Genomic DNA, 27,591 nt, shown 5'->3' on the forward strand with positions numbered 1-27,591 from the left:
CAGTTAAAAGGACCCACGATTCACATTTCACACAACACACTCTCCAAGTCTCTCTCCCTTTTACGAAACAAGACGGTCAAGAAATAAAGTTGAGACTTGTTTATAGATTTGAAAACCGAGCTAATTACACACCTTTGGATTCCAAGCAGAGCTGCTTCTTTCAGCTTACACTCTTTGTCTTGTTACTCATTTCATTTCGTTTTGATATCTTTTAGAGAGCCAGAAGAAGAAGTGTAGAAAAAGAAGAATCTACTGAGAGAATAAGAAAAGTCTTGAGCTTTTGCAGTTTCTTAATCAGATGTCGAAGAACCATTCATCTGTGGAAGAGGATGAAGCCATGCCGCCAATATCGGAAGTAGTAAAGAGATTCAAGCGTTTAAGGGTCGTGTTCGAGCCATCTCTAGGAGTCTTGGGTTTCTTCTTGGTGGGTTTGTGTTTAGTCTTCAGCTTCTTCTACCTCGATTACAGAACCGTGGCTAATACTAAAAGCCGTGACTTTTCGGATCAATCGGAGAGATTCCTTTGGCTCAAGGAGCTCGATGGGTTTGTAGAGAACAACACCAAAGTTGGGTTTCTTGAAGAGAGTGGGAATGCTTGTAATGTGTTCGATGGGAAATGGGTTTGGGATGAATCGTATCCGTTGTATCAGTCCAAAGATTGCACCTTTCTTGACGATGGATTCAGATGCACTGAGTTTGGCAGACCTGATTTGTTCTATACTAAGTGGAGATGGCAACCTAATCATTGTGATTTGCCCAGGTAAATGTTTCTTTTTCCTTTCAAGAATATGTGGGAAAGTGAGGGGACTAAACAAAACGGTGCTTTTTTGTTTGATGTTCTTTACTGTTTCTGCATTTTTCTCGGTAGCCGAAAGAGTTTGCTACAGATTCTCAAGTCGCTTTCAGTATTTTTTGGTGTTTTGTTGTCATATCTGAATTTCTTGTCCTGCGTGTTCATTGTGATGTCATCGAAGATTTGTATTATATGAACCCGTGAGACACATGAGCATGGATCCAAGGAACTTGTATAGAACTTAGTTTTGCCTTAAGAGATTGTGTGGGATTAGAAATGTTATGTTTAGGATTAGTAAATGTTTCTTTGCGGTTACTTAAGCTAACTCATTTTGTTAAAAAATGGATCAGATTTGATGCGAAGCTGATGCTGGAGAAGCTAAGAAACAAGCGGCTAGTGTTTGTAGGAGACTCAATCGGAAGAAACCAATGGGAGTCTCTACTTTGTATGCTAGCTTCTGCAATCAGGAACAAGAACTTGGTTTACGAAGTGAACAATAGACCCATCACAAAGCACATGGGCTTCTTTGTGTTCAGGTTTCATGACTACAATTGCACTGTTGAATACTATAGAGCACCGTTTTTGGTTCTCCAAAGCCGTTCACCTAAAGGATCACCAGAAAAGGTTAAGACAACTCTTAAACTGGAGACTATGGATTGGACTGCTGACAAGTGGAGAGACGCTGATATTTTAGTGTTTAACACGGGTCATTGGTGGAACTATGAGAAAACTATTCGCGGGTTAGCTTCTTTCTTCTTGTTAACATTCTCACAACTGATCAGATTTGACTTTTTCCCTGACTGTATTTGGATTTGTGACTGCGCAGAGGTTGTTACTTCCAAGTAGGAGAAAAAGTGAAAATGAGAATGAAGATAGAGCACGCACATAAACGAGCAGTGAAGACTGTTGTGAAATGGATACAAGAAGAGGTTAATCCAAACAAGACACAGGTCTTCTTTCGCTCATTTGCCCCTGTGCATTTCAGGTTTGTCACGCATATTTACAAAACAAGTACAAAACAAGAATCTTGGATCAATCTCAAACTTTCATTTAATTGCTGCATTTCTTTATTCAGGGGAGGAGATTGGAGAACAGGGGGAACATGTCATATGGAGACACTGCCTGATTTTGGAGCCACTCTGGTCCCATCAGAGACATGGGAACATATGAAGCTCCTTCAAGATGTCTTGTCATCATCTCTTTACAACTCGAAAAGATCAGAGACAGTTAAGCTAAAAGTGTTGAACATAACAGCCATGGCTGCTCAAAGAAACGATGGCCATCCATCACTGTTCTACTTGGGGTCAGGTGGTCCTGCGCCGGTCCACAGGCAAGACTGCAGCCATTGGTGTCTTCCCGGAGTTCCTGATTCATGGAATGAGCTTCTTTATGCATATATTCTTAAGCACGAAGGCTATAAAAGATCAAACAGTGGCGATACAGACAACTTTACATAACATCTTTGGTAAGCAGCTTGTTCCTGCTCACTAGAAGAGGCTGAGCTCAAGGTTTTAAACGGCTCAGATTTTGATTGGGTGATTAGGTTGAATGGGTGGGGAATATCAAAAATGTAATTACTACTTAGGTTAAGCATCTTTGGTTGTAAAGATAAATCTCATATTATTCTATACAATGATTTTTGGACTATTTTTTTCTCTCCAAGAAGTGATATTGTATACAAAGCATATAGAATTGGTAATAAATAGAATCATCAAATGTAAGATCGGAAGGTAAAATCTTCAAATCAATCTGTTGGACTCAACGTGAAAATATGGCACTGTGGTGATGATGTTGGTGATGGTGATGATGATGATGGTGATGGTGATGATGATGATGTTGTTTGACCGGTTCGCCCTTTTCAACGTTAACTAGTTTCGTCTCCATCTCATCGTGATCGGTGCAACCGGCGAGGACGACACAAATTGCCAGAAGCGCAACCACACAACCTATGCTTGTAAGAACAATAAAAATAGTTTCCATTACTATGATAATGTTTCTCTGTGTTTTTGTTTTTGGCGTCTAAAGAGAGAGTAGGGTTTATAAACAAACGCTTCGACATATAGGTTAATGGGAATCCGAGTTTTTATTACCATTTTTGGAGAGTAATTAATTTGGAAATTTGTTTAACTAATATAAAAACAAATCTTTAAATTGGTCAAAATAAAATAATTTAAGAACAGTAAGATATATAATTAGGAGATTATGTGATTAGTTGGCACTTCTGATACTGGAGAGATGCAAAGGAGACAAAGAAGGTGAGATGAAGGAATCGAACTCTAGGGATATAGTACATCATTTTTCACCACTACACTATAGACCAAATTTTATGCATATCTTAACACATTGGTTTGACCTTTCACACAGTCAAAAGACATGTGACCGTCACATGACTAAAACTTAATCGTAACTATATTTTTAATCATAACCGAACCCTTTCTCGACCGTAACCGTATAAAAAAGATACAACTTGTAACCATACAAATTAATCAATTACATTTATTAACGGTAACCATTATTAACCGTAACCATATTAAAACAATCGGTTAATCGTACTGTTAAATGCATAATTAGTCGTAGGATTAAATTTTTGTAAAATAAATTATTTCATTGAAATAGTGTTTCAAATGGCTTAATGTGTTAACTAGTAAATCTAGTCTGCTCTATTACTCATTTAGGTTAATTAAATAAATAAACAATGTTTTTATCAGATTATTTGTAGATTCCTAACTATTAATTTAATTATGTGTAGGTTTGTTTGATTAAACAAAACTCATTTATTTAACTAATTTACTATAAATATTTGAACTATATAATTAAATATATTTCATATTGTAAATAAATATCATTTGAATATATCATCATTAAAAACTATTATAAAAGTAAACAATATAAAATTTCAACTATGATGTAAACTATATCATAATCATCAAATAAGCGCAACCGTATTGAAACATTGTGTGTGCCTCGAGTGACATGTTGATTACGGATCGTTACTTGATCTCCTTACTCGATCCTTCACTCGATCAATATGGTCGAATGACGTGCATGTTTTTCTTCATTCTTCCTTGTCCCTTCATCGTCTTACTCGATAGTGAATCTCGAATGACATTCTTCATTCTCTCCGTTTTGGTTGGTCACTCGATTTACTAACTTGGTAGTGTCGGTCGAGTGATATGCATGATTTTGTTTTAGCTCACAAATTCTTTATATAACTGAAAGAAACTCTAGTATGCATAATGTATGCAAGACATATGGATGTATGCAAAACATGCACAATATCATAAAAATAATATAAATTAATGAATGAACGAAGTTAAATAAATGATAAATGTATGTTTAAAAATGGAAAATATAAATATAAAAAAGCAATATGAAGTGATTGGTAATGCCACACATTATGCACAAGTTTATATAATCCACTAAATACAATCCTAACTGAAAAGAGATCGAAAGTTTAAAGCTAACTGGTGATTCCACTACAAACAACAACATCCTCGTTAAGGTTTGTCTGTATCATTGGGTTACATGTTACTATGTTTAGGCCTAACCGGATAGTGTAAATTTTATGGAAAACGTGTTTCCATATATAATAGATTCGAGTTGATGACAAAATATATATATATATATATATACAATATAATAGATTCGAGCGCACGCACGCACACCGTCTATTAGTTACATCTTTATAATTCTTGGTGGTAAACTATAAAAAGCCTTGGAGTTTACCAAAAAATACTATAAAAGCCTTGGAAAACTTTGTGAGGTGTCATATTTTCTAAATTTTTATCTAAATTATATAAAACTTAATATTTTACGAAAAAGATATCTCATTATCCTTAAGCTGCTCTTCTCGGTAATATTTTACGAAAAATATATCTCATTTTCCTTAGGAACTTTTAGACAGTAATTAAGATAATTTAAATTAGAGTTTTGCTCTAAATGATAAAAAAATACCATTTTAGAACTAATTAATATAATTTAATTGGAGATTTTTGATTAAAAGTAATCAAAATCTTAGATGTATAGTCAATATAATCCAATACTAATAAGATATATTTTACTTAATCTATTACAAGGTCTTATGAAATAAACAAAACAGCTTATATAGATTTTTTTTGGTATGAGTAAAAAGGATAAAATATAGCCAATTTATCTAAATAAAACGTGATTTTTCTAACTAATCCAACCGTTCTACAATTCAGGGATCAGACTTCATATCCCAAATATTTGTTACGGTTTTATTTGTCCAATTAAGGTCAAAATCCAAATGGATGCTTGTGTGTAATCGAAGGAGTAAAAAATAAAAATCAAGTGATTGGTAAATGCCACACACTATATATGAACAAGTTTATATAACTATTGATTTCACTACCAAAACAAAAAAAAACATCCTCATTAAAGTTCGTCTGTATTATTATTGGGTTACTAAGTTTAAGCCTAACCGGGTGGTGAACACATTACGAAAACGTTTACGAAAAAATGAACACTTTACTTTTGGATTTTAGAGAGATTTTCAGATTTCTGAGACCAGAACCTAGCCTTGGAGCCAGGTTTGGTACATGTCAAATTTTTGAGTTGACTTGCGATTCTTTTAACTTACACCCTTCACTTTTTTTTCTGTGTCATTGTTCTATTTTCTGGTGTGAAATCATAGGAAAATGAAGACATACTTACTGATTGTGATCTTTGTTTTGGGTCGATGTGTCACCCATCTAGGAGTACGTGAATTTACTACGTGAAACTTTAGTATGCAGAATATATGCAGAATATATGCAAAACATATGTAAAACATATGCAAAACATATGCAAAACATATGTAAAACAAAAGATGAGTGAACGAAGATGCATAAAACAAAACATATGCAAAGATATGTAAGTATACAAAAGATGCAAAAGACACTAAGAATGATGCGATTTAATGAGTGAACGAAGATAATAAAATGAAAAAATATATTAAGACCCATATACTTTATTTTAGTGTGAAAATATACCCTAAAATGTAAATAAATATGTAATATAAAAGTAAAAAATAATTTAAATATATTAATTAAAAAGCCCCAATTTTTTTATATATTTTTTGCCCTAAGGCTGTTTTTATCGTAGAGCCGGAAATTTCAGTTTTCTTTACTTCTCTTTTTTGTGTTTTTTGTTTGTATCTACATGCATCTACGCAAATATGAATATAGTTTGATTGTAATTTTGTCTTTCTTTTTGTCCGAAGAGAGCCTTGACAGAGATGTGATTGACTATATCAACCGGCATTTAGTCACCCGCTCCTGAAAACACATACCATTCAGGTCTTTTTTATCACCTCATCTCTGTTGGAAGGTATGGACTATGGAGGTTGAAGACGAGCAACGAGCTGCCAATCAAGAAAGCTCGCTTTCATCCATGGAACATGATCTTAATCGCACTAGCGCTTTGACTACCAAACAGGTTCTTATTTTTTTTGATCAACTTTTTTTTTTGCGTTTATGATCTTCTTATGCTAATGTATCTAATTTGCTCTTCATGAAAACAGAGATCCTATGGAGTTGCGAGATGTTATTCAGCAGGCTTGACCTGTACACTATTAGTAAGTACAACTCTTTATCCATGTGAAAGTTCAATATTTTGAATCGTTTTACCCTTTAAAACTTGCTTTAGCCCACTTGAGATATATATATTTGATCTCTTACATGTTTGACAATGCCTAGAGCCACTAACACACCAACGAATTTTATAACTTATAAAGAACCAAAAACAAATTCTATCTTGATATGTATGAATGTATCATTTATGTCTTTCTTTTTCTTCTTGGCGTGGCGTCTATGAGATTATTTATTTAGGCAAAATAAATTTTGGGAGATTAGTAAGTGGGTAACAGGGTTAATGAATCCGCTGGTGGTAAAAATATCAATTAATTTGTAAAAATGATTCTAACCAATTTTGGACAAATAACTAAGACAATATACATAAATGGAAAACTGGCTAAGATAATGTTAAAAAGCTTTAAAGTAGTCAAAATTATCCACAAACAAAAATCTAGTAAGCTAGATTTGCTAAACTGGCAAAAATGTCTTTTAAATGTCCAAATTAAACCAAGGGATTAATTAATGAAGATCTAGATAAAATATGTGCTTTTTCCAAATATTATATATTTTTGGGCCGAGCCCATTATTGACCCAATAACTATAAGGGTCGGTTCAAAGAAAAGGACATGTCTCGGAGCTGTGTGGCAGTGTGTCGGCTTTTGAGTCTTCGAGCTTCTCTCCTCCGTGATCAATCTCCGTGAATCGCCATTTTCTCTCTCTCTCTCTCTCTCTCTCTCTCTATCTCTTCGGTTTCAATGGATGCTGTCGATGTTAGTAAGTCTAGAGACCTCGACAAGCTTCTTCTCCGTCATGGGAATCTAGTTGACCCCGGCTTCTCTCCCGGACCCGACGTAAACGCCTTTTTCTCAATCGCTTCATCAGTTGTTCTGTAATTTTGTTTTTTCAATCGATTTTGTGCGTTATCTGAGCTTTTTTTTTTGTTGGTATACAGCTGAGGGATGACATAAGGGAATATGTGAAAATCTTGGTAGTTGGTGCGGGTGGATTGGGTTGTGAGCTGCTCAAGGACTTGGCTCTTTCGGGTTTTCGTAATCTCGATGTGATTGATATGGACCGTATCGAGGTTACTAATCTCAATCGTCAGTTTCTGTTCAGGCAATTTCTCCTTCTTTGTCTCTTTTGGATTACCACTAGAAACCCTCACAATTGAAATTTGCTTGACCATATGTTCCTTGTGTCTGGTGTTCTCAGTAAGATTTGTGAACTTGTTAGCTTTGTTTCTCTGGGGAATTGATAGTTGCACGATTGTTTGGTTGATAATGTTGGTGTCTTGTAATAGACTTGAAGACGTGGGAAAGCCTAAGGCAGAGGTGGCAGCAAAGCGTGTCATGGAGAGAGTGAGCGGGGTGGAGATTGTGCCGCATTTTTCACGTATAGAAGATAAGGAGATTGAGTTTTATAACGATTTTAATATCATTGCCCTCGGTCTTGATTCAATCGAAGCTCGGAAATATATCAACGGGGTAGCTTGTGGGTTTCTTGGTATGGAAAGTCTTAAACGTGAAACAGTCAAACCAGACAATTCTTTTTATCTCTCGGCTTTTTAAGTTCTCTATCTGTTCATTTGCTTGTGAAATGCAGAGTATAATGATGATGATACTCCGAAAAGTCAAACAATCAAGCCGATGGTAGATGGGGGAACTGAAGGTTTCAAGGGTCATGCTAGAGTTATAATGCCTGGAGTTACACCCTGTTTTGAGTGCACAATTTGGCTTTTCCCACCTCAAGTGAAGTTTCCTCTCTGCACTCTTGCAGAAACCCCTAGGAATGCAGCTCATTGCATTGAATATGCTCATCTAATTAAGTGGGATGAGGTATGTTTCTATTGTGTAGCTCTCTGAAAGAGACTCTTCTTTCCATGCGAGTATGTATTTGGTTTAGTCATGGTGTAGTTGATTCTTCCTGTAGGTTCATAAAGGAAAATCCTTTGACCCTGATGTGCCAGAACATATGCAGTGGGTCTATGATGAGGTTGGTCATTCTTTTGCTTAGTTATGTTTTGGGTTTTAATTTGAAGGGATAATCTCAAGTTTTCCATTCTCTTCACAGGCTATCAGGAGAGCTGAGCTTTTTGGAATTCCGGGTGTCACATACTCTCTCACTCAAGTATGTAACCATTCTCATTTTTTTATGTCTCTTCACTTTCTAAAATCTTCCAGTTATGAACTAAAATATGTAACTGTTTTACCATACTTAAATCCATATGCTATTAGAATTCATGAAGAACTTATGAGAGGATTATTGTTTTATCGTATAGGGTGTGGTTAAAAACATAATACCGGCGATTGCTTCCACCAACGCAATTATATCATCAGCTTGTGCGCTTGAAACCTTGAAGATTGTGTCTGGATGCAGCAAAACACTTACAAATTATCTGGCGTACGGTTTATTTCTTCCTTTCTGCCTTACTTGCTAATGTTCAGAGTACATCTTTTCTACTTCAAGTTAAACATAGGAATTTGCAAAGAATTGAATTTTATCCTCAAGCAATTTTTTCATTTTCACAAGGTATAACGGCGGAGAGGGTCTTTACACTAAAGTGACAGATTTCCCGAGGGTCAATGACTGTCTTGTATGTGGTCCGGGCATTCTTATTGAGCTGGACACCTCAGTCACTTTATCAAAGGTCCGTCCCCTCGCTTTATCATCTCATCTTCTTTGTAATACCGATTATTCTTGATTTTCTTACCCATTTACTGCGTAATTCATGCTAAATTATTTCTCTTCTGCTATCTCCCATTGATGCATTTACTTTCACCCCTGCGTAGATGCTTGGATGATATTTTCTTTAGTCTTTTCGCCTTTTGCAGGATTTTCTGACCTTTTAGCTACGTATATCTTAACTTACTTGTTTTAAAGAATGCGGGTTGTTTGTCCATTTAAATGCGGTGTCTCAATTCTTTACTATTTCTTCATGTTTTTTACCTCCTAGTTCATTGAGATGCTTGAAGAACATCCAAAGCTTCTATTGTCCAAAGCAAGTGTTATACACGGCAACGGCAATCTCTACATGCAGGCACCTCCTGTTCTTGAAGAAATGCTCAGAGGAAACCTAAGCAAGCCGCTCTATGACCTCATGGGAAGAGTCCAGAAGGATACTATCCATGTGTCTGGGACATCTCTCCTGAACGAACAAAAACAGTCGTTCTCAACAAAGCTAAGGGTTCTTTTCAAAGGAGCTGATGGTGTTGCAGACATGGATACAGCCATTGGAGCATAAAACCCGATAGAAAAACTCTTTGATAACAGCTTAGATCCCTATTAAGAGATAATTCAGTTGACTTGTCTGGTTCGTATTTTTGGTCCTTATTTTTTGTTTGTTTGTCGTTTATATCTGTGATAGCAGAATTTTACTGCGCGATGAAAGAAAAGCTATTCCAAACAGATGGGTTTATATGATTGTTCTTAACCTCGAAGATGTGACCTTCCATGACAAGAAAAAGTTTAGAGCCTTAAAAAAAGTTGATCTTGTGTCTTGAGTGATCATGAATTCAAGATTCTTACTTGGTGTTGAATATTCGAATTTAACATTGACAGAAATGTTTGATTTTAACCAGCCGTTAAGAGTACAAACGTCACTCGCAAAGACAAGACAATAGTTTGCGTGCCCCTTGGTGCATTTCATCGCTTACACTTGTTGTATAATTTCTTTTGGTTCAAACTTATCTTTTCATTTTATCTTCATCCGTTTGTGGCTATACGTGCTTGCACCTTTCTTTTCATATGATCTTAAGAGACTTTAAGCTACTCTTTTGAAACGTAGTATGGGTGTGGAGATAAGGTTGTTTCTACGACCTCTTTCATCTTTGAAAGGTCAAGAGTTCGAAACATGCAAATTAAATTATCGAAGACTAACAAAATGAATAACCATCATATTTTTTTTTATACAATACACAATTGTGTTTTAAGTATAAAAACATAGACCATCAAGCTAAAACATAGACCAAGAAGCTTCATTTGGTAAATCGTTTTTTACGAAACTATCAAGTAGGATTGGTGTGTGACCCTACTTCACTCAAAACACTATCCCCAAACCATATCATATCAAGTAAGTTAAGATTTTCTCTCTCTTTCTCTCTCCGAAATCCAAATTGATCATTGTCTTTTCCTCAAATGCCCACCACAGACTGTCTGTCTTCGGATGTGGCTGTTCTAGGATCTTATAGCCATAACAAAGATTTCCTTAGACCCTATCAAAAGATAAGTGTGTCTTTTTTTTGCCAAATATCCTCATAAGTAATGTAAACCAACAATAAGTTAGTGTAACTAAATGAGTATTATTGATTGGTTTAGTTCTTAAAGCTATCAAAGTTTATGTTAAAGGTAATTAGAAACATAGTGGATATGGGTTGTGTTTCACAACTTGTGTATGAAGTTTGATTCTATCTTTTTTTTTTTTTAAATGTAAAACAACTGGATAACATCAATGCACAACCTCCTTCTGTCCTTCATGTTGATGTGTTTGAGTGGGGACTTAGCCAGATTAGATTTACAATGTTAAAATAATAACCTCTTTCTCTTCTTTGGACCCACTCTCCCACCCACATGCTCTTCTCTCTTTCTCTCTAAATGCCAACTCTGTCTTGCCTATTTATTTGACTCTTTCAACATTACCTCGAACTCCACTTGAAGCAAACCAAAAACATAAATAACATAAAAGACTTTTGTTTCTCTACAGGAACAACAAAGTCTTGAGACTCTTGGAAGCTAAGATACATGGCTATGGAGTTAGAGCTTGATGATGATGTCTTCTTTGCAGACATAAGCAAACAGATCTCTCTTCTCATCATGGATGAAGATGAACAGCTAAACTCTGTTTCTCTTTCCTCCTCCTCCCCATCTCTCTCATTTCAGGTATGTTATTCTGGTCCACACAAATTTATGCTTCTCTCTCTATATATGCTTCTCTCTCCCTCTCTAACTGTGTTTCTTGAATTTTTGTGTGGGAACAGGGTATGTTCAGAGGAGGCTACCAAACGGCTGCTCCATATATGTACCATCAAGAACAGAGCAAAGGGACTGGTGTGTTCATCCCTAAATCTTCTCAGCCAAGAAGAAGACCTCATCATCATCAGAAGCAAGGTAGGTATAGTTCCTTCAACGCCAAGCAACAACACTCTCTTCAACAAAACAGACAAGAGTATCAGCAGCAGAATCAGGAGAACTCAAGAAGTACTCTCACCACTCACAACAACAAGAGCAACATGAACAATAGTGTCCATGCTTCTATCCCAAGAAGAGCCTACAGAGATGCATCATCTATCTACACTTGATTAATTCTAAAAGATTCATGGTTCAGTGTGATCAATATTCTTATAGTTAGATGCATAAGATTTATTTGTTTGTAAATCAGGGAATAATAAAAAGGGGGTTTGTATAAGGAAGGTCTTGGAGATATATATGTTCCAAGTTCGTTCTTGGTTTTTTTTTTGTTTTAATCACATATGTATGATATGTAACTCTTTTCTTGTCATCATTTTAGAGATTGACTGACTTATATTCTCCAATTGTAATCTTCTTCTTTTTTAAGGATGGGATTAAAATTTTTAAAGAATGTGATTACAACACAAGATTGATATAGAGAGAGGAATGTGTAAAGACAAGCACCATGTGGGAATGAGCAAATGTTCCATGTCTCTCTCCAATCAATCAATATCTCTTAAGGGACATCACAGACGAGTTTGCCACACTGTCTGAATCATATATATAAAAAAGAAAGAGAAAGAGAGAAGAAAGTCAGATCTACTACGAGGTCCAAAAGATTGTCACAAGCTCACACACCTTGTGTGTTGTGTCCCTCCCTGCTGCCACTCACATGCCCATCTTTCTTTGCCATTATTAAAAGTAAAAAGGTCTCCCTCATTCTTTATTTCTATTTAGAGCAAAATTATATGATGATGAAGCTTTCCATAAAAACCACTTGTTTTTTTTCACAATATATATATCACATGAATCCCTTTCTTCTTAAATAAATCCAAAGAAAAACAAAACAAAAAATTACAAATACATAAAAAAATTTATATAGTTAGCTCACTCATAGACAGTGTGATAAACATAGTTTATGTAAAAGATTAATCAAACTTCTAACGCAAGATCAATAAGTTACTTTATATACATCAACTAACAAACACATGAGAGCACCAACGTGAGTTTTCTTTCTTTACAATTACAACGAAATAACTAGTCTACATACTCAAACTTGAGAGAAATATAGTTAAAAATGAATAAAATTGATTTAAGGATGGTATTAAAAATATATTTTTTTATTAGATTTCCTAAGATACATGTAATTTAACAACAACCAACCCTTTGGGACAAAAAAAAATTAGAAAAAATACAAATAGTATCGATTGAAGATTCCTTTACAACATTTTTGTTGTTTATTGCAATATTCATTTTTTAATTCATAATTTAAGTTATAGTTTGGCGGTGGAAATAATACAAGTAAATTTATTTTCGTTACGTAACAGTGTAATACAGAAATATTAAAATATTTCGGTCATAATTGAGAGTTTTTAATTTTATTTAAAACACACATTAGTTAATTTTAATTTGTTTGTTATGTGATTCCTAATCATCTTTCGATGAGTAATAATAGTGTGAAGTGAAGAGTTTGGTCAATGGCGGCAATTTCCACTCTCTTCCTCTTCTTCATCATCTTCCTCGTCTCTCTTCTCATCATCTTAGCTTTGATCGTTCGCCCAAGATCCGTCAAGATCCCTATCAAATCTCGCCATGTCTTCATCACCGGTGGATCAAGCGGCATCGGTCTCGCTCTCGCTCACCGCGCCGTCGCCGAGGGAGCTCGAGTCTCTATCCTCGCCCGCTCAACCGAAAAGCTCGACGAGGCCAGACGATCCATCCAGCTAGCCACCTGCGTCGGGGTCGCCACATTCTCTGCCGACGTTCGCGATTTCGACGCCGTTTCCAAGGCGGTTGATGAATCGGGGCCGATCGATGTGTTAATTGTTAACCAAGGTGTGTTTATTGGTAAGGAGCTTGAGAAACAGAGTCACGAGGAGGTTAAGTTCATGATTGATGTCAATCTGGTTGGGAGCTTCAATGTGATTATGGCGGCTTTGCCTGCCATGAAAGCTAGGGAAGGTCGTGGTCCTGCTTCCATTTCTCTCGTTTCCTCTCAAGCCGGCCAGGTTCGCCTCTCTACTGTCGATTCATAGTCTCCTAGTTAGATGAAGGCATTTAGAGATTTATCCATCAGTTTCAGATCACTAGAGAACGTTTTAACTAGCACTCTTGATTAGTCATGTGAAATCCTTTTCATAGTTTTTGCTATCAAGGCAAGTTTCTACTGATTCTGGTCATTTCAAGAATGGAAAAGATAGTTTGCTTTAGCTAGCTTGAGAATTGTGCGTTTAAGTTAGACTCGATGCTCTAGTCAGGATTGTTCAGCTTTTGTTCCAAGAATTTGTAGTAACAGTTTGGTGATTGTTGAATTGAATTTTTGAAAAACGCAAGCACTTGTGGAAGTTGAGAGATGCATTTTCTCGGATAAAATTTGTGATGTATCATGTTTTTCACCTTTTCAGGCAGGTATCTACGGTTACACTGCATATTCAGCGAGCAAGTTTGGGCTACAGGGTTTAGCGCAAGCATTGCAGCAAGAAGTTATTTCTGATGACATTCATGTGACTCTCTTGTTTCCTCCTGACACAGATACACCCGGGTATGAAGAGGGTAAGACAGTCCAGAATCTTTTAACTTTTTAAGGATCATTTAGACATCATGGACATGTAGAGTTTAATAAAGAAGTATACCGCATGAAAACTTAAGCTAGGGTCATGGATTGTCATTCAGGCGTCTCATTATACTGATAGATGACTCAGTTGACTTCCAGATTAGTTGCAGTTCCAATTTAGTAAAAAAAATCACTAAGAGTTGTAGACATACTACATAACTGAGTATATATGGTCCTGCGTTACAACAGACATTAGTATCTACTGTGTTACTGTAATCTTGTAGTCTTGTACCATCTGGTGAAAGCTAACAAGAATACTTTTTCATCTACACGGAGCTACTGTCTGTGAGAAACTGACAAAATGTTGCATTAGTTACCAGATAGCATACCGTGATACTTGAAAAAATAGGTAATTTTCTGCTTAGATTTTGAATCTGTGAAATTATTTAGAAAGGAATGCATTTATTCTGTAAGCATTGACAAACTTTAAGAAAATGCTCTTTGTTTTTCTCCTTACAAGGTTATATTCTTGCTCTTCTTTGTCCGATCTTGTATCTTGGTAACTATATATCATGTGAAACTACTAGAATGAACAATTGATCACTGCTATGAGTTATTTGGTTCATATAAAAATTCACATTCATTTTGAAAGATTATTTGCTTTTTCTTGTTTTGGCTCTCTCAGAACAGAAGAAGAGACCGGAGCTTACTTCCATCATAGCGGCATCTTCTGGTTCAATGAAAACAAAGGAAGTGGCAAAGATATGTCTTGATGGTATCAAAGCAGGCAAATTCACAGTGACATGCCATTATATTGGCTTCTTACTATCTATTGCAAGCGCCGGCATGTCCCCTCAGGGATCGTTTTGGGTTGCGTTCATTGAAGTTATGTTCGGTGGTCTAACTAGACTCGTTAGCTTGGTTGTCCAATCGCAATGGTACAAAACCATAGAAAAGTGGAGCACAACAAAAAAAGGAATAAGGAGTTAGCTTAGAGCCATGAAAAATGTAAATGAGTCAGACTTTTGTACAGTGAACAGGTTCATGTTTTGTAGTTACTAGTTCCACTTTGACTTCTGTGTTTGCAATTGAAAACCAACATTAACTCTAATTGAATAACCAACGTTGACTAAAAATATTATTTTAAGATGTTCACAACCAATAGCATTTTAATTAAATTTTGTTTAAAGTAATATTATATTATTGCATTTTATTGGTAGAATATGATAATAATTTGTTACATAAGTCCAATGCTAGAAAAGAGTGAAAGCTCTTAGCATTGGGGGACTAAAATAAGAGAATGAGATTTTCTTAGTTATAGCAACAACATTGAATAGGATCTTGGGGTTTTTGGTTGACACAAGATCCCATCCGATATCCCTGTATTGTACAGTCCACGAAACATTCCCGCGATCCGTATTTGTACTCCACACACATTGTGATGCAATGATCATATGATATTTTGTTCATCTGTGCACCTACACATAAACACAGATATATATATATAAGAATAAATTATCATTGCATATGATCATTATCAGTTCTATATGTTTAGTTATTGCTTTCAAAATCGATCAATGCTAAATGCTAATTGGCATATTAACAACTGCAAAAATTAAAATATACCTGAAGCAGTAACGGTATGGTCGGATAAGGAAACTGCTAATATGACCAAGTGAAAGAAAATCACCGAAGTTTTTGCGATACCCATGATGATAGTTTTTTTTTTTTGTATAAAGTTAGTTGAAAAGATTTATGTTATTTTTAGATCATAGAGAAAGACTCCATTTATTTATATATGACTCTGGTATGGGGGAAATCTCTATTACCCTATTTATCTGATTTTGGTAAAGAACTTTTGACTCTTTTTTTTTTGGTAATAAGAACTTTTGACTTTTATCTGTATGTATTTTGACTATATATGTTGACTATTTAATAAAAACAGATATTTAATTTATGTAAATTTATTAAAGATATGTATAATAATGTACATATATGATCTATAGAACGCCTTTTTTTTTTTTTTTGTCATCCTATAAAACATCCTAAGTGGTTAAGTAAAGTTAAGATACTACCTCAGATTTCTATAAGTTTTTTTAGGATTATAAAGATTATAATTTATGATCAAAGGGTTTCTTTTTCCTCCTCAATTATATGATTTAGCTTGCAAATCAAATCAAATGTTTTGCAGTTTCTAAATGGTTTTTAGTTTTTAGTTTTTGGTTTTTGGTTTTTGGTTTTTGATTTTTTTAGTTTTTGATTTTTGGTATAGATTTTAGTATTACAAAATCTTGAATGGTAATTTGTTTAGTTTATAGATTTTAAATATAACTAGATTTTGACCCGCGGTACACCGCGGGACGATATTCTAAAATGTATTTTTTTATTAATTTTGTTTGGTATATAAGCGTGTACTACTATATTTTGATTGTTAATTATATAATTTAACCCATAGAATATTATATGATAATATTAATATATAATCGTAATTTGATCAAATTAATTAAAATAAGTCTAATATTAAAATAATGAAATGATATTGACATAATATTTTTCCTTTACATAGTATAATTTCATATTTAAAATTTTTGTGAGTTATAATATAGTGGACAACTCGTAAAAATATATATAATCATAATTATGTAAATTATAACCCGCTCCATCACATGACCCGTGATACACAATTATCAATAATACTTTAGAACATCCATTTTTTGTATCGTCTGAGTAATATACATCCGTTTAAAAAAATTCAAATTGCAACATATGCAAAGAAAAATTTATATTTTTATTATGCATAATATAAATTTAAAAGCAAATAAAATCATATAAAGATGTTGGAAAAATATCTGATTTATTAGGGAGAGATTTTAGGAAATTTTAATAAATGTAATAAATAGTGATTTCTAATTTTGCAATTTTATTATGATTTAATTACAAAATTTATCTTAAAGTTTTAATATTTAATCAAATAACAAGAGTTTAATTATGAAAATATTATAAAATAAAAGGGTAGAACACAAAAGGTACTTCAAAAATGTTAATATAGATTATTTATCAAAAAACGTTTTTAAGGTAAGGTATCTAAAATTTTAATTTTGAGTTTTTTTTGGGGGCTGAAAATTTTTTTAACCAAAATATCAAGTAAAGTTTTTGGAATCCACGAAATTTGGTTTTTGGTTTCTATGAACAAATAAGAAAAATCTCTAAAAATCTGGTTTTCCTAGCATTTAGGAAATCTACTTTGATTAAAATCATGAATGACTTACTAACTAGTTTTTGCAAAATCAAAAACCAAAAATTAGTTCAAAATCTGGAGCCATTCATGGCCTTAAGTAAGCAAATAGTAAGTTAGCTTAGATCATCAAACTATATGAACGTTTTATTATGAACCATGAAAATGTATATGAATCAGGCTTTTGTACAGTGAACAAGTTCATGTTTTGAACTACTAGTTCCACTTTGAGACATTGTGTTTGCATTTGTATAAGCAAATTAATTAGACAATGAAGTTGTAAAATAAATTGTGTATCACAAAATTAGTAATAAGCAAATTACTTTATCGGTAAACTGTAAGTAAAAGATAAAAAGAGTAAAAAATCGTTTTTATTAATCTCGTTATCCTTCGTTTCGGACTTTTCCCTTTCGAAAGTGCTCAACAATGGCGACGGCGTCACAGCTTCTCTTTGTTCCTCATCTCGGTCTCTTCCCTAAAGCCTCGCCCTTTCATCCTTCCCTCTTCGCAACACTAAACCCCAGTTTCACAACGAGAGCTCTCAAATCCTCCTCCTCCGCTTCTCGTATTAATCACCTCCAAGCTCTCGTCGACTCTTTCTCTGAAATCGAAAGCAACAGTGCCACTGAAACTACTGCTTTAACTCTACGTCAAATCTGCCAAGCTTTTGTCCCGGAGCATATTTTGCACAGGCAAGCTTCGTTTCACTGCTCTGCTTTGTTTCAGTCCTCAAAAACAAAAATCGAAAATTTGAGTTTTTTTGCTTGATTGAAAAATGGTGTAGAATGGAGGAGATTGGGTTTGTGTTTCCCACAGACATACAAAGAGAAGCTCTACCTACTTTGTTTACAGGCCGTGATTGCATCCTCCATGCTCAAGTCCTTTTTCTTTTCTCTCATCTATATTTTCAATTTATGTTTCTCTCTTTTGATTATCTGTTTTTGTTAATGTTGCTATGTTTTTTTTGGGTAATCTTAGACAGGTTCAGGCAAGACATTGACTTACCTACTACTCATATTCTCTCTTATTAACCCTCAACGATCTTCTGTGCAAGCTGTGATTGTTGTACCCACTCGAGAGCTCGGTATGCAAGTAAGTCTACTACTCATTGATTTTGAATCTTACTTTTTGACTTCATATTTTTGTGATATGCTTTGTAATTTGTTGCCTCTGTTGGGTTTAAGGTTACAAAGGTTGCTCGAATGTTGGCTGCAAAAGCGGATATTGATGTGAAAGGATGTACAGTAATGGCTCTCTTGGATGGAGGGACGCTAAGAAGGCACAAAAGCTGGCTAAAGGTTGGATTTTGATTGTTCGGTTTCTGCGTGTTTGAAGGATTTTAGTCACTTCTTCTTGTGATTAAGTTCAGAAAGTTTAATTTCTTTTCAGGCTGAGCCACCAGCAATTTTGGTTGCTACGGTAGCAAGTTTGTGTCACATGCTGGAAAAACACATCTTTAGACTTGACTCTGTGAGAGTTCTTGTTCTAGATGAGGTAAGAACTTTCTCAACTGTATGTATGTATTGTACTGTTCAGCTTATTCTCCATAAATAATAATTGAGGCTGTTCTGCATATTGAACATCATGCTCAGAACATTTTCTGACCCAGGAATATATGTAAACGGTCACTTTGCTAGGTTGATTTCTTATTCTACTCCTCAAAACAAGTTGGTTCTGTGCGGAAGCTTTTGACATCATTTTCTTCATGCGATAAACGTCAGACAGTTTTTGCCAGTGCTTCCATTCCCCAGCATAAACATTTTGTGCATGATTGTATACAGCAAAAGTGGACAAAGGTTAGCTTATGGATGTTTCTTTTACTGTGAATTATGTTCAGGCTTGGTTAATGAATCAAATGATTTGGGCTAACTGTAGATACCACCCAACTCTACCCTTGGCAATATAACAAATTATAATTTTGAATTTAGCGCCTCAAGTCAGTTGTATTTTCTCTATTTCTGCAGAGGGATGTTGTTCATGTTCATGTTAGTGCAATCAGGCCCATGCCTTTGTGCCTTCTTCACAGATTTGTTGTAAGACTTAACTAATTAGCATCCTTTCACTTCTTTTGTCATGATATTCATCTGTTAGTACATCTAACCTCTATTTTGGCAGACGTGTGAGAAGACAAACAAACATCAAGTACTGCTTGCCTTGTTAGAGTCTGATGCACCTGAATCAGCTATTATTTTTGTCGGGGAGCAGGTATTGGAGACCTCTATTTCCCTTTTAACTTCACTTAATCTAACCATTTAACAATCTTTTCCGATTCTTATTTTCAGTCTGAGAAGTCAAAAAAGGCTGGAAATGATCCATCGACAACTCTACTAATGGAATTCCTTAAAACTTCATACAATGGTCCTCTGGAGATCCTCCTCCTAGAGGGGGACATGAATTTCCATTCACGAGCAGCTTCACTAACAGTACGTGGTTTCTTTTATCTGCGGATTCTAATCCTAGATGTGTACTTTCTGTTACTAAGCTTCATGATTTGCCATAGGAAATCAGGCAAGGAGGAGGGTTTCTTCTTGTTTCTACTGATATTGCAGCAAGAGGGATTGATCTACCAGAAACAACTCATATCTTCAACTTTGATATCCCACAAACGGCTACAGATTATCTGCACAGAGCTGGAAGAGCTGGTCGAATACCCTTTTCTGACAAGAAGTGCATTGTTGCCAATCTGATCATGTCGGAGGAAAGATTTGTCTTGCAAAGATACGAAAACGAACTTATGTTCAGCTGCGAGGAACTCATGTTGTAGGTACAAAATTAATTATCCCAGTACAGAAAATTTGTCATATTTTCGTTTGTTTTCATTTTTTTGTAACCACAAATACAATTGAGTGCAGATACCATCAGTCTAATGTAACTAATTACAGTAGTTAGATTGGAAGAGTATATGAGAAGTATCATCATTATCAAAGAAATTTTATTTAGTTTTGACTTTTATGCTCTGCATTCTTACTTCTTAGTTCTCACAATTACAACTTGAAAAGTATCATATCACAACACCATCTTTAATTACTGAATTTTTCAAGATTACTGTAATGCCGGATCTGATGTAAAATCCATCGGATGACCTATCTGCTTCTTGTATTTTCTGCAAACCACCACAAAAGTGGAAATGATATTAGTAACTGAAGATGTGCGTGTCTGATGGGTCCATTTTTTCTTAAATCAAAGAAATTTTACCTCCGAGTTTGCAATGATTACATTCTTCCCGACTCTAGCATTTTTGTCTATTATGCATTCTCTGCAGGGAAAAGGAGAAGGCAGAAAAAAAAGGAAGAAAGGGATGAGGACACTTCACAAATGAGAACTATTTCTAAGGTAAACCCCATGTGAATTTCATAGTTAGTCTTACTTTATTTTTGTGTTCTCTCCTATTCCAATGGGAACTTTTCCCTCAGCAAGCTGTGATGCAACTTCTGCTTCAGTTTCGTAAAAGTCTGCCCCAAGCATCACAGTGTCCTAGAGTTTCCATACTTTTAGATGATCATACAATCTTAGAGTCTAGTCCTTTCATTCTGATTTAGAAAGGTACTTTTTTTGCCTACCTTTAACTGAACATTACTGCCTACTCTGGATCTAATTCCCACAATGCTGTGCTCAATCAAGCAGTTGGTTAAGAAGCTTCCATGAGAAATGATCGAATCAACGAGCTTCACATGTAATGAAGTAGAGAGTTAAGCCTGAATCCAAAACCAAAATGCATATAAGTAAATATCATGGCTGGTTTTACTTACCTTAGAGCTGTCTATTTTTGATGGTGGCAGGTTTCTCCTTGACGTATAGATTGGTTTCGCTGCGTCGTAGAAACTAAATGCCGGTGGCTAAAAGTTATAGATGTAGATGTACGTGATATTAATATGAGTATATATGATTATGAACAATGTCTTGGAAAATAGAGTTGTCCCTCAGAATATTTGTCCTTACATGCTCAGTGAGGGCAAGATTTGCCTCAAAGAAAGATCTTATTGTTCCTATATCTTCCCAGTAGTCTTTAAAGAGATAAGCCTGCTCAAAAGATCTTGTTATCCCTTGATATAATGGAATGAAAATGTGTGCTTTATCTGAATGTTACTGACATTCATATAGAATTCTTTAGCTGAGAAGGGTATAATCTCTGAACCAAAGTCATTTGCTGTGGGGAAACGCCATCTGATTTCAAAACAGTCGCAAGATATGATATTTGTTTTGCTTTGTTCTTAGTTTCCAGAGACAGAATGTAGAACTAAAGGTGTTACCTCAAGAGATTCAACAGTATTTCTTTCTTGAAAACATAAACACCCATTGACGCTATGTATGGTTTCTTTTCAGCTTCCTCCTTGGAAAGTCCTAATATAGTTGTGTCTACTGCCTAAGGATACCCCGAGGTTAGAACAAATCTTCAAGTTTTGTTTTGAGATGCTATTATTGCTGAGAAATTTATTCTCAAGTTTTCAACATACCATTGCTTTCAGGTCATCCCCTTTAGGTTTTTCACTGAAAGAGAGAACTCTTCCTTTGTCGTCTATCTTCATAAGACCAAAATCTGAGGCACGTCTACCATATAACACAAAAAGAGACTATAAGAAATCATGATCTTTAATTCAGCATAATAATTTGGGAAAATGTTTTATATGTACTCTTTTGCATTCACCTGTCATCTATTGGTATGCAGGAAATGCTTATATCTGCCCCACTCTGCCGATGATCCTGCAGATTTAAGTAGACATGGTTGAAGTCTCTGAGAGTAACTAACTATTGATGAAGGAAATGGTTTCAAGTAATCTTGTCTCACCTGTATAAAATCCATATAATCCATCCTATAAAGGTGATCTCCAGAAAGGATCAACACATCCTCTATGTCCTTGCTCCTTGCATCCTATGTAAAGAATTGTTGGACCGCTTGTTTTTTCATGTGAAGATAAGTTAATTATAGTCTGGTTTCTACCTCAAAAAGCCAATGGAATTGCCGAACAGCATCTGCTGTACCTTGGAACCACCTTTTACCAGATTCTCCTGGCGTTTGAGTGGCTGCAAGAACCTGAAATTTTTCAAACAATTGCCTCAGATGCCTCAAACCAGTCTGGCTCGTAATGGATGATGAAGAAAGAATATCAAACCTCGATATAGCCATCTCCAAAGCCAACCCCATTGGAGTTGTAAGCACGGGCTAAATGCCTGTTCAATGATGCTGAGTTATATTGTGTGAGTATGTAGACTTTGTTGATTCCGCTGTTGATGCAGTTGCTCATTGGTACATCTATCAACCTATAAGCTCCACCGATAGGGACCTACAATTCACGCATATTCCCGATCAGTTATACTCTGTGGCAGGAAAGTCAGCAATATTGGAAACTTTGCAGCAGAGAACTAACTGCAGGCTTGGCCCGACGTTTTGTGAGAGGAAAGAGTCGAGTTCCTGCTCCACCTCCAAGAATGATGGAAGCAACTGTCCTGGGATCCCTTTTCTCAGCCTCAAGATCTTGTGCCTGGAGGTTGTTGACACAAACAAATGCATTGCGGGGTCACTCCTGATGAGCTTGAGATTGAGAATAGAAAGCAGAAGCAAAAAGTTTGAAACTTTTTACCTGACTCTCTCCAGCTACACTATTTAGAGACATTGAAACCCTCTTAGAGAAGTTAGTAGGAGATCGAAGACGAAAATTTGGAGGCTGAGCCAAGTTGAGCTTCTTTCCCATGAGCTCACCATTGCAGAAGTTGCCAAGCTTAATGTGCCTGGTCAAGCCCGTAGAGCTGCGTAGGCAGCTCGGGGCAGACAAGGATATTCTGCAGTCAGCAGAAACCACCATTTTCTCAGGAAATACTGGCTCTTGAAAGGTTGAAGAGAGGGGAAGATAAAAGAGAAGAGAAGATAGTTGCATGAACTTGCATTTTAGTTGATTTGTTTTGGAAGGTTTTGGTCCACCCTATCTTCATCAAGTCACATACACCACCAGTTTTTTTAATTTTGTATTCAGATTTTATGACAATGCTCTTTTGTCTTGACCTGTCTTGCAATGGCATATTCTACTGAAGACTAATGCCAAAAAAAATGAAAATTGAATCTCAGAAGTCAGAATATATACTTTTCGTCTTATCACATGCCAACATATCCATATCAAGTCTTTGTATCCACCGTATCAAGTATAAGTAAATAAATGGTCATAGACGCATCATAATTATTTGTTAATTGTCTGTGTGGTGGCAGTGGTCAGTGGATGAGAACTACACCGAAGCAACGACTTTAAAAAGCAAAAAGGGACCAGAAAATTCTCATAATATAAGTGAAGATTCAACTCACCATCTCCAGAAATCAGCAAACCTGAAGCCAAAAGATCACTGCATCAATGGCCATTTCGAAGCAGCTCCATCTACTCTTTCTTCTCTCAGTATTTTTCGCCCTTCATCGTCTTGTTCTTTCCGACACCGGTAACTCTCCCACTTCCGTCAAAGATCTTCTTGAATTTTCATTTTGTGTTTCTTGATCTTCTTGATCTCAGTTGTTTACTAAAATTATACTCTTCACTGATATTTAGTGTTTTTTTTTTTTTGTGTTCTGTTTCTGAAATCAACAGGTGAAGAAGATCTTCTTAAAGTGTTCAACGATGTTAGAACATCACTAAAGCTAAAAACCTTAACAAAGAACAAAAACGCAGACTGTCTCGCAGACGAAGTCGCAGACCAACTCAAGAGCCAAACCTGCACAAACACCACTGACTTCACTTTAGTCCCTGAAAAAGATCCTAGAATCCCAAATTTCCCTAACCTCCTCGCTAAATGCAGCCTCAACACAAGCGTAATCAGAGACGGCGAGATAATGAAAGTTTGTGCTCCTAACCATGATCCGATCCCTGTCTTGAAAAATTTCAGCCTTGTCCTAACCAAGAACTTGAATGATTCTAAGTTCACTGGAATTGGTATCGGTTCTGATAAAAACTGGGTTGTAGTTGTCCTCACTACAAACACACCCGAGGGTAGCTATTCTCTAGCCACTAACTCCTCAGGAGCTTTTGCATTCGGAGTTAATGGCCTTGTTATTTCTTCAAGTTTGTTGCTTCTTCTCTTTTGTTTCCTCATGTTTTGACCAGCGTTTTTGGTGTTTTTCATAAGTCACCTCGTTTGTCTTTGTTTCTTAATATGTTGTGCTTGTGGTGACAATTTGATAATTTCGTATGGCGTTAAATTTTAAAGAGAGAAAATAAAATACAAAGTTTCTTATGATCTCATGATACGCCATGCAAATATAATAAATGGAGACTTGTTTAGTTCATCAACTAATTGCCCTATATGGTTGTGAGATAGAAACAAAACATATTGGGTGGTACAACTAATTGTATTTATGCGTTGACTGTAGTCTGTATATAAATGGACAAATAATAGTCACAACTTCAACACTCTTCTTAAATTGGAGTGTAGAGAAAAGAAAACTCACATTAAAAACGACATTGTTTGTTGAGTTGTCTGCGTAGCATCAAGTCGATTGGTAACTAATAAAAGACAATAAAAAACCCACCAAACCAACGACTTTGACGAGTCAGAAAAGAGCATCGAAAAGAACTAAAAATCTTATAAAATAAATAGAGACAAGAAAACAAACATTCATCTGCCGAAAAACAACTCAGTAAAAGAGAAGTAAGGATCAAGAACCTCTCTTGATCAATGGCGATTTCGAAGAAGCTCCATATACTCTTTCTTCTCTCAGTCTTTCTCTCCCTTCATCGTCCTGTTCTTTCCGGTAACAACATATATCACATCTTCTTGATCTTGATCTTTTTTTCAATATAGCTAACTAGGTTTCTTGAAATCTGTTGGTTGACCTTAGATCTTGTTTAAAACTCGTCGAATCTGTTTCATATAAGCCTAGATCTCGATCATTGACGATTTCTTTGTTTACTAAACTATACTTGCGATGGAGATTTTATCAATTTGTTGCTTCATCTGAATACTTTTGTGTGTGCGTTGACTGTTTTTTTTTTGTTATTGAAATGTACAGATGAAGAAGAGGTTCTTATTACAGTCCTCAACAACTACAGAACATCCATAAACCTAACAGCCTTGGTAAAAAACGAAAACGCAGAATGCCTAGCTGACGAATTAGCAGACCAATTCAAGAACCGACCATGCACAAACACCACTGGCTCAGCTGCAGTTCCTGGAACAGAACCTGGATTCTCAAACTTCCCTAAACTACTCTCTAAATGCCGACTCAACATTACAGTCACTAGAGACGGTGTGATCTTGCCATCTTGTGTTCCTCACCTTGATCAGACCCTTGTCTTGAACAATTACACAAAGTCACAGTACTCCAGGAGTTTGAACGATTCTAAGTTCACTGGGATTGGTATTGGTTCTGATGATAACTGGGTTGTCGTTGTCCTCACGACAAACACACCAGAGGGTAGCTATTCTCCGGCTACTAACTCTGGAGCTTTAGCATTCCGAGTTAACGGCGTTGTTTCTTCAAGTTTCTTGTTTCTTCTCTCTTGTTTCCTCATGTTTTGAGTCCTTATTCTTTTTTTTTTTGTTTTGTTTTCCATATTTGAAATGACCTCATTGTATTTGTTTCATATAATATGCTGTGGTGAGTTTGTATGGTAATATATAAAGAGAAGAACAATGTTGGAGAGCAAAATCACCTTTCTTAAGTACGTCAGTACGTGTTCTTAAGACAATCAGGAAACGAGATATGTTCTTCTTATATTATACAGAGAAGTCCCTAGCTATATGACTTCACATTATCATTCTCTTGTCAGTTGTCACCCACCCAGCTGAAACCCAAACAAACCCGATTTGCTGCTGTAGACCGAGGACACATAACATCATGACTATGTGCAAATAGGCCCATTTATTATAAAAACGAATATATTGGCCCATATTAGTTAGGCCCATAATATTTTACATTAATAAAAGTGTAAAACATTTTGTCGGCAAAAGTGTTCAGAACTTTGGAAGATTGAAAAAAATCCATCATACTTCACAGACAAGGTGGTTGATTTTGGTAGAGTAGCTTTCAACAATTCTGGATCATTTACTGTTTTTAGAGAATTTTCTTACTTAATTATGATTTATTTTTTCTTATTACCGTTCATAGTCCATTTTTTTTTATGAAGTCTATGATATGTAGTTTTTTCAATTTTTTAAAAAAACAATATAAATATTATAGCTAAAATATATATTAAAATCTAAATATTTACCACTTACAAGAGCATCAATCCTCGGTTGCAAGCTCAACGAATCAAACTCCAAATATTGTTTATTTCCAAACTCACATTTATAATGATCTCGCTAACCCCCATATTCAGTTTTTTTTTTTTTTTTTTCGTTTATATCCGAGCTATGCAAGTATTAGAATATATATTTGTTATATCAAGCTGGAGAAAAAAAAAGAGAGAAACTTGAACGTACTTCATTTTTTGGGTTTCATTGTAGTAAAAAACTAACATAATAGTGTATTAAGTTCGAAATTAGTAAAAAATATAATAATTTTTTTTTAGTCATATTCATATTATACATGAGAGAGAATAATGTATGCAATTATTTATGAAATATTACACTATTTGTTTTGGTAATTTTAAATAAATGTATTTTGGTCAATCATTGTTTTTACTATTTACCGGCCCACATACAGATTCAATATAGAGAGTCTTTAGTCAACATTATGATACCATATCTTACGAAATGAACATTTACAAGAAAGCCACATGCAAAGAGTAAAAAACCCCATTTGACACCATATCATCATAGTGCAGTTTGGTTGGTTGGTGGATAGACTTGAAAGAAAGAAAGAAAGACAGAAACAAAGCTGTATAAATAAGAAACAAGAATATCTTTCTCACTTTTGAAATCTTGATTTTGTCTCGATTTCTATAATCTATCTTTTAGATTTTGTGCCTGCTTTTTTTTATTTTGTGTGTTCTCTCCATATAAGTGTGAGGGAGCGTTTTGATTGAGGGACTTGACTATTTTCAGACACGACGTCTAAAGAAAAAAGAAGAAGACAAGTGAATTTTGCGTTTAGGATACGTCTTCGAAACGTCACTTTCTTTTGTTCACTAACAAACAATGAAGTTAACGATCTCTCATATATAAATGACTGATATATATATATATATCACAGAGATAGATTGGGAGAGAATCGTATCTTGCTACTTTCTCACCCTCACTTTTTCTTTCTCTTCCTTTTTTTTAGATTTTTTTTCAACTGCTTTCTCTATCTTAAGCAAGAAACTAAAATTGAGAAGAAAAATTCTTCTTCTGTAAATTTTCTATGATTCTTTTATAGT

The 27,591-nt window shown here is 35.2% G+C and overlaps 9 protein-coding genes across 11 annotated transcripts; 7 read left to right on the forward strand and 2 right to left on the reverse strand.

Annotated features, from left to right (window-relative positions):
• Positions 1–19: 19 nt before the first annotated feature.
• On the forward strand, positions 20–2,439 carry LOC17883136 (protein trichome birefringence-like 11). The gene is made up of 4 exons (XM_006287632.2): positions 20–759; positions 1,143–1,532; positions 1,619–1,777; positions 1,868–2,439. The coding sequence occupies exons 1-4, from the start codon at positions 299–301 to the stop codon at positions 2,247–2,249; spliced, it is 1,392 nt and encodes a 463-aa protein (XP_006287694.1). The 5' UTR covers positions 20–298; the 3' UTR covers positions 2,250–2,439.
• Positions 2,440–6,993: 4,554 nt separating this feature from the next.
• On the forward strand, positions 6,994–9,802 carry LOC17883419 (NEDD8-activating enzyme E1 catalytic subunit). Its single transcript, XM_006287680.2, has 9 exons — positions 6,994–7,216; positions 7,318–7,481; positions 7,666–7,868; positions 7,968–8,200; positions 8,295–8,357; positions 8,436–8,492; positions 8,644–8,765; positions 8,895–9,012; positions 9,319–9,802. Exons 1-9 carry the CDS (start codon positions 7,121–7,123, stop codon positions 9,604–9,606), a joined length of 1,344 nt encoding a protein of 447 aa, XP_006287742.1. The 5' UTR covers positions 6,994–7,120; the 3' UTR covers positions 9,607–9,802.
• Positions 9,803–10,997: 1,195 nt separating this feature from the next.
• Positions 10,998–11,893, forward strand: LOC17884379 (signal transducer and activator of transcription C). The gene is made up of 2 exons (XM_006288781.2): positions 10,998–11,240; positions 11,339–11,893. The coding sequence occupies exons 1-2, from the start codon at positions 11,103–11,105 to the stop codon at positions 11,657–11,659; spliced, it is 459 nt and encodes a 152-aa protein (XP_006288843.1). The 5' UTR covers positions 10,998–11,102; the 3' UTR covers positions 11,660–11,893.
• A 1,101-nt stretch (positions 11,894–12,994) lies between these two features.
• Positions 12,995–15,220, forward strand: LOC17883655 (3-dehydrosphinganine reductase TSC10B). The gene is made up of 3 exons (XM_006288139.2): positions 12,995–13,537; positions 13,934–14,081; positions 14,768–15,220. Exons 1-3 carry the CDS (start codon positions 13,007–13,009, stop codon positions 15,070–15,072), a joined length of 984 nt encoding a protein of 327 aa, XP_006288201.1. The 5' UTR covers positions 12,995–13,006; the 3' UTR covers positions 15,073–15,220.
• Positions 15,221–15,260: 40 nt separating this feature from the next.
• On the reverse strand, positions 15,261–15,843 carry LOC111830241 (defensin-like protein 49). The gene is made up of 2 exons (XM_023781919.1): positions 15,709–15,843; positions 15,261–15,560 (listed from the first exon to the last, which is right to left on the reverse strand). The coding sequence occupies exons 1-2, from the start codon at positions 15,791–15,793 to the stop codon at positions 15,394–15,396; spliced, it is 252 nt and encodes an 83-aa protein (XP_023637687.1). The 5' UTR covers positions 15,794–15,843; the 3' UTR covers positions 15,261–15,393.
• A 1,355-nt stretch (positions 15,844–17,198) lies between these two features.
• LOC17883887 (DEAD-box ATP-dependent RNA helicase 58, chloroplastic) lies at positions 17,199–20,664 on the forward strand. 3 transcript variants are annotated; one of them, XM_023780757.1, is made up of 11 exons: positions 17,199–18,009; positions 18,102–18,195; positions 18,296–18,409; positions 18,502–18,615; positions 18,707–18,811; positions 18,955–19,113; positions 19,282–19,350; positions 19,433–19,522; positions 19,600–19,740; positions 19,818–20,081; positions 20,580–20,664. In XM_023780757.1, the coding sequence occupies exons 1-10, from the start codon at positions 17,744–17,746 to the stop codon at positions 20,079–20,081; spliced, it is 1,416 nt and encodes a 471-aa protein (XP_023636525.1). In that variant the 5' UTR covers positions 17,199–17,743; the 3' UTR covers positions 20,580–20,664. The 3 variants fall into 3 exon arrangements, with proteins under 3 accessions (XP_023636525.1, XP_006290141.1, XP_023636526.1); XM_006290079.2 differs by lacking the exon at positions 20,580–20,664 and having other exon boundaries at positions 19,818–20,247; XM_023780758.1 differs by lacking the exons at positions 17,199–18,009; positions 20,580–20,664 and having other exon boundaries at positions 18,100–18,195; positions 18,300–18,409; positions 19,818–20,247.
• Positions 20,221–23,258, reverse strand: LOC17882378 (glucose-1-phosphate adenylyltransferase large subunit 1, chloroplastic). Its single transcript, XM_006289271.2, has 15 exons — positions 22,897–23,258; positions 22,684–22,797; positions 22,429–22,599; positions 22,257–22,349; positions 22,104–22,187; positions 21,963–22,018; positions 21,772–21,865; positions 21,568–21,680; positions 21,409–21,481; positions 21,257–21,337; positions 21,067–21,153; positions 20,878–20,982; positions 20,685–20,791; positions 20,513–20,573; positions 20,221–20,420 (listed from the first exon to the last, which is right to left on the reverse strand). Exons 1-15 carry the CDS (start codon positions 23,188–23,190, stop codon positions 20,319–20,321), a joined length of 1,635 nt encoding a protein of 544 aa, XP_006289333.2. The 5' UTR covers positions 23,191–23,258; the 3' UTR covers positions 20,221–20,318.
• A 269-nt stretch (positions 23,259–23,527) lies between these two features.
• LOC17882175 (uncharacterized GPI-anchored protein At5g19230) lies at positions 23,528–24,534 on the forward strand. Its single transcript, XM_006286507.2, has 2 exons — positions 23,528–23,737; positions 23,884–24,534. The coding sequence occupies exons 1-2, from the start codon at positions 23,656–23,658 to the stop codon at positions 24,390–24,392; spliced, it is 591 nt and encodes a 196-aa protein (XP_006286569.1). The 5' UTR covers positions 23,528–23,655; the 3' UTR covers positions 24,393–24,534.
• Positions 24,535–24,889: 355 nt separating this feature from the next.
• LOC17881903 (uncharacterized GPI-anchored protein At5g19250) lies at positions 24,890–25,953 on the forward strand. The gene is made up of 2 exons (XM_006288647.2): positions 24,890–25,043; positions 25,302–25,953. The coding sequence occupies exons 1-2, from the start codon at positions 24,968–24,970 to the stop codon at positions 25,808–25,810; spliced, it is 585 nt and encodes a 194-aa protein (XP_006288709.1). The 5' UTR covers positions 24,890–24,967; the 3' UTR covers positions 25,811–25,953.
• The last annotated feature ends 1,638 nt before the right edge of the window (positions 25,954–27,591 follow it).

Source organism: Capsella rubella, unplaced genomic scaffold (assembly GCF_000375325.1).
Source record: "Capsella rubella cultivar Monte Gargano unplaced genomic scaffold, Caprub1_0 scaffold_6, whole genome shotgun sequence".
Classification (NCBI taxonomy): Eukaryota; Viridiplantae; Streptophyta; class Magnoliopsida; order Brassicales; family Brassicaceae; genus Capsella; species Capsella rubella.

Excerpts from the sequence above, each read along its gene's own strand:
- LOC17883136 (XM_006287632.2), top strand. The coding sequence starts at position 299 with ATGTCGAAGAACCATTCATCTGTGGAAGAGGATGAAGCCATGCCGCCA. Across the intron at positions 1,533-1,618 it reads TATGAGAAAACTATTCGCGG|AGGTTGTTACTTCCAAGTAG; the intron begins GTTAGCTTCTTT and ends GTGACTGCGCAG. Across the intron at positions 1,778-1,867 it reads TTTGCCCCTGTGCATTTCAG|GGGAGGAGATTGGAGAACAG; the intron begins GTTTGTCACGCA and ends TTCTTTATTCAG.
- LOC17883419 (XM_006287680.2), top strand. The coding sequence starts at position 7,121 with ATGGATGCTGTCGATGTTAGTAAGTCTAGAGACCTCGACAAGCTTCTT. Across the intron at positions 8,358-8,435 it reads TGCAGTGGGTCTATGATGAG|GCTATCAGGAGAGCTGAGCT; the intron begins GTTGGTCATTCT and ends TTCTCTTCACAG. Across the intron at positions 8,493-8,643 it reads TCACATACTCTCTCACTCAA|GGTGTGGTTAAAAACATAAT; the intron begins GTATGTAACCAT and ends TTTATCGTATAG.
- LOC17884379 (XM_006288781.2), top strand. The coding sequence starts at position 11,103 with ATGGCTATGGAGTTAGAGCTTGATGATGATGTCTTCTTTGCAGACATA. Across the intron at positions 11,241-11,338 it reads CCCCATCTCTCTCATTTCAG|GGTATGTTCAGAGGAGGCTA; the intron begins GTATGTTATTCT and ends GTGTGGGAACAG.
- LOC17883655 (XM_006288139.2), top strand. The coding sequence starts at position 13,007 with ATGGCGGCAATTTCCACTCTCTTCCTCTTCTTCATCATCTTCCTCGTC. Across the intron at positions 13,538-13,933 it reads TTTCCTCTCAAGCCGGCCAG|GCAGGTATCTACGGTTACAC; the intron begins GTTCGCCTCTCT and ends TCACCTTTTCAG. Across the intron at positions 14,082-14,767 it reads TACACCCGGGTATGAAGAGG|AACAGAAGAAGAGACCGGAG; the intron begins GTAAGACAGTCC and ends TGGCTCTCTCAG.
- LOC111830241 (XM_023781919.1), bottom strand. The coding sequence starts at position 15,793 with ATGGGTATCGCAAAAACTTCGGTGATTTTCTTTCACTTGGTCATATTA. Across the intron at positions 15,561-15,708 it reads CCATACCGTTACTGCTTCAG|GTGCACAGATGAACAAAATA; the intron begins GTATATTTTAAT and ends GTTTATGTGTAG.
- LOC17883887 (XM_023780757.1), top strand. The coding sequence starts at position 17,744 with ATGGCGACGGCGTCACAGCTTCTCTTTGTTCCTCATCTCGGTCTCTTC. Across the intron at positions 18,410-18,501 it reads CTCGAGAGCTCGGTATGCAA|GTTACAAAGGTTGCTCGAAT; the intron begins GTAAGTCTACTA and ends GTTGGGTTTAAG. Across the intron at positions 19,741-19,817 it reads CACGAGCAGCTTCACTAACA|GAAATCAGGCAAGGAGGAGG; the intron begins GTACGTGGTTTC and ends GATTTGCCATAG.
- LOC17882378 (XM_006289271.2), bottom strand. The coding sequence starts at position 23,190 with ATGCAACTATCTTCTCTTCTCTTTTATCTTCCCCTCTCTTCAACCTTT. Across the intron at positions 21,338-21,408 it reads CTAAAGAATTCTATATGAAT|GCTTATCTCTTTAAAGACTA; the intron begins GTCAGTAACATT and ends TCTTTTGAGCAG. Across the intron at positions 21,154-21,256 it reads ATCTTGCCCTCACTGAGCAT|CCACCGGCATTTAGTTTCTA; the intron begins GTAAGGACAAAT and ends TATAACTTTTAG.
- LOC17882175 (XM_006286507.2), top strand. The coding sequence starts at position 23,656 with ATGGCCATTTCGAAGCAGCTCCATCTACTCTTTCTTCTCTCAGTATTT. Across the intron at positions 23,738-23,883 it reads TCTTGTTCTTTCCGACACCG|GTGAAGAAGATCTTCTTAAA; the intron begins GTAACTCTCCCA and ends TGAAATCAACAG.
- LOC17881903 (XM_006288647.2), top strand. The coding sequence starts at position 24,968 with ATGGCGATTTCGAAGAAGCTCCATATACTCTTTCTTCTCTCAGTCTTT. Across the intron at positions 25,044-25,301 it reads TCATCGTCCTGTTCTTTCCG|ATGAAGAAGAGGTTCTTATT; the intron begins GTAACAACATAT and ends TGAAATGTACAG.